At 27.6% G+C, this 6,202-nt stretch overlaps 1 protein-coding gene across 1 annotated transcript; it reads left to right on the top strand.

Annotated features, from left to right (window-relative positions):
• The first annotated feature begins 2,379 nt into the window (after nt 1-2,379).
• LOC145184905 (gastric triacylglycerol lipase-like) lies at nt 2,380-5,549 on the top strand. The gene is made up of 9 exons (XM_090080668.1): nt 2,380-2,529; nt 2,784-2,998; nt 3,120-3,212; nt 3,371-3,468; nt 3,773-3,918; nt 4,032-4,262; nt 4,458-4,526; nt 4,913-5,169; nt 5,362-5,549. The coding sequence occupies exons 1-8, from the start codon at nt 2,407-2,409 to the stop codon at nt 5,150-5,152; spliced, it is 1,215 nt and encodes a 404-aa protein (XP_089936794.1). The 5' UTR covers nt 2,380-2,406; the 3' UTR covers nt 5,153-5,169; nt 5,362-5,549.
• Nucleotides 5,550-6,202: the final 653 nt, after the last annotated feature.

The raw sequence follows: 6,202 nt of genomic DNA, 5'->3' as shown, positions 1-6,202 counted from the left end.
GGATCGCGATCTTAAACTGACATTCAACTTTGGTGGTTTTCAAGTCTGACTTGAGTTGAAGTTCGCTTTATGCATTCGCTCAAGTCGCACTTCAGGTTTGAAATTCGAGTTTAAATTTGAAGTTCAGTTCTTGCATTCCACCCTTAGGCTTTTAAGTGGCCAAATAAAACAACAGTTTTCTATGAAGTTTATAGACCCTCAAAGATTTCTTTAATTAAGTTTTGCTGCTCTTTTCAATCTATTATCACAGCCCACCTACAAAAAACAAAAGTTTTTAATACTTATTGTAAAGATCTTGTCTAAATCATAAAGTATAAAGTTTAACTCTGTTGTTATTATGAAACACCTTTAGTTTTGTTTAAGTTATGCTATTTTGTTCTAATAGTTATAATAAGAGAGGAAAACAACAGGACTGAATTTTTAGAATATTTTGAGAGCGGTCTTTTTCTATATACTATTTTATATTTGTTTCGTTGAATGGTGTTTGTGTGTTCTCTGTTAGTGTGATGGGTGTAGTATGGTAGAAAGGTTATAGAGGTTTTAAGGAGGTTAAGGGAGGTATGGTTCTAGTGTTAAATTAAAAAGAATTGTGGAGGTTGGGGTTGAGGGGCTGGGGACTATTTGGATAGGAAAGGGCAACGGGTAATTGTTAAAGGGTTAAGGTTATGTTGTCCATCCTCATTGAATCCTGTTATACAATAATTCACCATGTAATGTTCTATTAATGTGTATAGTGGTCAGCACTTTTCTATTCATTTCGTTAACAAATTACAAATAATATTCTCATACTTTAATTGTAGTGTTTTATACTGTTTTTGATCAATTAATCTTATTTTATTATTTTTCTATAAACGAATATCTCTTCTTCTTTTTCTTTATTAGAAGCGGCCAAACTTCCGCTACGTTTTCTTTCATCAATATTTTTCCTTATTTTTGTTTAGTTCTTTACTTCTTCTGTTTATCAAAAATTTCTCTTTTTTTTTCTTCTTTGTTCATTTATAAAACTTCTTGTTTATCCAAAAACTCTTCAATCACAAAAACTCTCTCTCTCTCTAAAACTGATTTCCCAAAAGCTCCATCTCGCAAAACTGTTTAGTTTGTTCATCCAAGAAGTCCTTCATAATTCTATTTTACTTATTTCAACTTTTAATTAAAAGTTTTTAAATAAGAGTTTCCATTTCCGTCCATCGATACAGTTAATAAATTTTTACCAAAACATTTCGGAAGTTTATTCTTTTTCTTTAACTTTAAACGAGCTGTCTATATCAATGATATATTAAGAATAACTAGATGTCTAACTGCCGTAAATCCGGTATAAGAAAAAGAGAAGCAAAAATCGGCCATTATGGGGGGACAAAATCTTTACGCTATTTATCAAAACAAAAAAAATACGAAGGTTAAGATTTTTTAAATTTGCCCCCCATAATGGCCGATTTTTGCTTAAAAAAATACGCAGAAGTTAGACATCTAGTTATTTTTAATATATCATTGGTCTATATAGCCTCTTTTGAACCAATCTCATGTAATCTCCCATTTTAATATTTTTCACACTTAGCTTAAATGTAAATAAAATAAAATACAATTCCAGATTTTCAAGATTTCTTTTACGCGGGTAATCTATTGAAATGCTAAAATAATCTCTCTTAAAATTTGGTTTCATGCAAGAAATATATCTAACTGAATAGTTAGATTACAATTAAAACTTGGTTGAAAAAAAAAATCCTACATTTAATCTCCCAGTAACAAAAAAAAGCCAAAGCTCAAATAACATTTCATGCAGGAGAAATAAAAACTGCTACCAGGTTGATGGCCAAGGTGTTCTTGAAACATACCTGCCTAAATTGTAAAAAAATTATTTATGAATTCGGCCACTTGGGAAGTTATTGAGATAGAATAGGAAATACTTTAAATTGTCTTTTTTTTTCTTTTTCCCCATCTTTCCTTTTTCAGCCTTTCAGTAAAAATAGAGCTGCATAAATTTGCTTTCAACCTTTCAATAAAACTAAAACTGTATAAGTTTTGTTAATGTTTTAAAAGCATGCTATCTTTCATATATATACATACACGTTTTTTTGTTGATCAATAGAATTTTATAAGTTTCTTTTTTCTAATTTACATTGTTTTACTTTTTAAAAGTTAACTTATTGAAAGTTCATGTATAATCTCTGTCGTAAAAGTTGTGTGTGCATAAGCCCACACCCACACACATAAATATATACAACCTTTATTTTATATATACAACTTTAATTTTATGTACATACATACATACATACATACATACATACATACATACATACATACATACATACATACATACATATATATATATATATATATATATATATATATATATATATATATATATATATATATATATATATATATATATATATATGACATTTTTAAATGTACTTAAAGAAAATGAAAATAGATCAATTATGCATGCTTCTAATGCTTGTAAGTGTGGTATCAACTACTCCTTTAAAAAGAATACTAGCTCCTAAGTTACCTGAGGAATTTATGAGTACTGTAAGTTGTTTTTTAAAAAAGTAGTCATTTTAAATTTTTTCTCATGAAATCTTTATTTTTCTCTAGTTTTATTTTATCTGTTTGTAAGAATATAACTTTATTAAGTTATTGTGAAAAATTATTATTATTACCATCCAGTATTATATTTTGTAAGGACTGTGTTAGTGTGTTAGAGAGTTTTTTTTTCTCAAATCTAATTGTATATTAGTAATAAAGGAGATCTTTATAATATTCTTTATATTTATGACTTTAAGGTAGAAATAGTAAAATATTATGGTTATCCTTGTGAAACACACGATGTACAAACTGAAGATGGATACATTCTAACACTTCATCGAATTCCTCATGGATTAAAGCAAGCCAGCAATGGACAACCTGTATTTTTACAACATGGAATCCTTGATTCTTCTGCCACTTTCTTAATGAATCCCCCACAACAGAGTATTGGATTTATTTTAGCAGATGCAGGGTTAGTCATTAGTGTTTTTTGTGTATTACAAATATTTTTTAAAAGGGGGTGAGATATTTCACAATTATTTTTCTTTGTATTGTAAAGAAAAAGTGTTTTCTTATATTTCATTTACTTTAAGGTATGATGTTTGGTTTGGCAATAGTAGAGGAAATACTTACTCCTCAAAGCATGTGAAATATACAACTAAGGACAAGGAATTTTGGGATTTCAGGTTTGTTAAATATATGATATTGAAGTAAAGAAATGAATTGTAAAATTTATTTATAATTAGAAAAAAAAAATTATCTATTTTTTATACCATTTAAATTTTTAAAGTAATATTTGATTATTTTAAGATAACTATTTGAATTGAATTACCTCATCTCTTAGTTTTGATGAGATGGCCAAGTACGATCTTCCTGCATCAATAGATTATGTATTAAAGATTAGCAATAAACCAGATCTGTATTATATTGGTCATTCACAAGGTTTGTTTTTAATTTATATGTACTGTGCACAATATGTTATAAAAGATCTCCAATTCTTGATTTTTTAAAATTAAAATGGGGTATTGCAAGAGATCTGCAAATGTTATTCTTATAAATATTACTATTAATTTATTTGTAATAAGTTGATAATACCTTCTATGTAATAAAATGCTGTAGAAATAGTAACAATAAGTTTTTATCTGTTATCTTTTTTTAAATTTGACTTGATTTAGTATCAAAAACATGAACCTGCATTTATAAAAAAGCAATCTGAAGATTAATTTACTGTTAATAATTTACATAGGTACTTCTGTTGGTTTTATTGCATTTGGGGAGAATAAAGAACTTGCTGGGAAAATTCGTACTTTTATTGCTCTAGCACCTGTAGCAACAGTTGCAAACATCAAAGGAGCTATCCAAACTCTTTCTGTTTTCTCTCCAGAACTTGAGGTTGCGCTAAAATATTTTACCTGAATTTTATTTTTAAAAAATTGTATGTGAGTGTATCATAGGTTTTTCATTTTCTTTCATATATATTATACAGTTTTTGTATATATTTTTAGATGCTTATAAAAATTTTTGGAATATATGATTTCCTTCCATCTTCTGCATTCTTACGGTTTCTTGCTCAAAATGTTTGTGGTTTTGTAAAGATGTCTGAGGAAGTTTGTAGCTCTGTAGCATTTCTTATCGCTGGTTATGATATTTCAAATTTAAATGAAACAAGAATTCCAGTTTACATGTCACATCTTCCTGCTGGAACTTCATCCAAAGATATGATTCACTTTGCTCAGGTATTCTCTCTTTTTATTATTATTTAATATAACGTAGTATGATATCATATACACCATTTTTCATTAGATAAACAAAATCTGGGTTTGGGCACCACAAACGTTACTAGATTTTTTCTTTCGTTATATATATATATATATATATATATATATATATATATATATATATATATATATATATATAAAATTACTTTTCAGATGGTAAAAAGTGGGAAATTTCAAATGTATGACTATGGAAAGTCAGAAAACATGAGACGATACAATCAGGTATTTATAATTATTAATTTCTATTAGGTATCAGCATTAGGTTTTCCAGTTATTATCAACTGGTAATGGATAAAGTACAAGCTTCTAAAAAGTTATTTGAAATAAATTAAATTTAATATAATTTGTATTTAAACATAAAATCCTATAAGATTCCAGATAACAAATTTTATGTATCAAAATAAACTCACGAAAAACTTTTCTGATTTAAACACATCAAGAGTTCTATCTTAATAAACTTCAGAAAATTTGGTTTATCTTAAAAGACTGATATAGAAGTTGGTTATTCATTGTTATGCATTAAAAACAGAAAAACCAAATACTGATACTTAGTTTTTATTAAATGTTTATAAAAGTTCATTAATGGTTACATCTTTAAATTTTGACAGGAATCCGCACCATTATACAATGTTAGTAAAGTTGATGTTCCTGTCGCTTTATTTTCGGGCTCCAATGATTGGTTAGCTGACCCAACTGATGTCAACACTAATCTGAGGCCTCTTCTCCCCAAAATAGTATTTGATCGGAATATTGATGCTTGGAACCATTTGGATTTTGTTTGGGGAATAAATGCCTACCAAATGATCTATGAGGATATTCTTAAGCTTATGAGTGAAATGATGCATTAGAAATTTTTTCATTTAAAGTAAAGTTATTTGATAAAAAAAATTTTTTCACTTTAAAATTACTTCCTTTGATTAAATCAATCCATGTTTAGTAATCTTTATTTTATTTTGGCTGTTTATGGTAATTGCAAGTAGATTAAAAGATTTCAAGTTTCTGAAGCACTGATACTCTTTAATCTTTGATTTTTGTTTAAATTTTTACTTTTATTTAGGTATTCAACCATTTATGCAAACGAAAGCGTCGCTTTTTTACGTTTTATGATTTGGTTTAAAATTTGCTGATTTTTAGTTTTACGTTTTTAAATAGATATTCTAATAATTTTAGACAAATAGAGTATGTTTTAAAAAATTAGTACAAACGAATGTTTACTTCTTATTGTAAATATGAATGATTTAAAGACACAACTCTCTTTATTCGCAATAATCCTAAATACTTCAATCGTAATTGTGGGAAAAATATTTAAATGAAATCTCACTCAAATCACAACCCTAAAATTTTAAGCGCAGTATTTAAAGGCTACGTACACAGAGCTTACTCCATATGTAGTGATTCAGATTTACAAAATTAGATACATTTTCTAATTCAAGTAATTAATAAAAATGGTTACAACAAAAACCAACTGGTAAGTATTGCAAACCAATTTAGAAAAAATCGGTCCATAAAGAACAAAGTTTAATCCGAGCTTAATGCCCTCCATACAGTATTATTACTGTGGATACCATCACTGTCCCCAAAGTTAAGGAAAATATTTAGAAAAGTTGGATGTAAAGTAGTTTTTAAATCAAACCCTGATTTTAGATTATTACTAACATGTAAAAATAAATCTAAATTACCAAATAATCGCCAACCTGGAACTTCCTTAATTGAGTGCAACTGCTCAAAAAAATCTGTAGACGAAACGAAGTTACAAATTAGAACACAAACTCAGCAACATCTAAAAGGTTTAAACGAGGGCAAAAATCATCAGTCTGCAATAAATAAATTGGGAGAAGACTAAAACTCTTAAAGTGAAGACAAAAAACTTTGATCGAAAGGCCCTTGAGGTTCTTGAA

This window comes from Hydra viridissima, unplaced genomic scaffold, assembly GCF_058129835.1.
Source record: "Hydra viridissima isolate aposymbiotic clone 2 unplaced genomic scaffold, HvirCarnegie_v1 scaffold_2, whole genome shotgun sequence".
Classification (NCBI taxonomy): domain Eukaryota; kingdom Metazoa; phylum Cnidaria; class Hydrozoa; order Anthoathecata; family Hydridae; genus Hydra; species Hydra viridissima.
This window is presented reverse-complemented; position numbering and strand designations above follow the sequence as displayed.

Bases quoted from the DNA above. Each gene is read 5' to 3' on its own strand.
- LOC145184905 (XM_090080668.1), top strand. From the start codon at position 2,407: ATGTACTTAAAGAAAATGAAAATAGATCAATTATGCATGCTTCTAATG. The intron at 2,999-3,119 runs GTTAGTCATTAG...ATTTACTTTAAG, and splicing joins TTTATTTTAGCAGATGCAGG to GTATGATGTTTGGTTTGGCA. The intron at 3,213-3,370 runs GTTTGTTAAATA...CTCATCTCTTAG, and splicing joins AAGGAATTTTGGGATTTCAG to TTTTGATGAGATGGCCAAGT.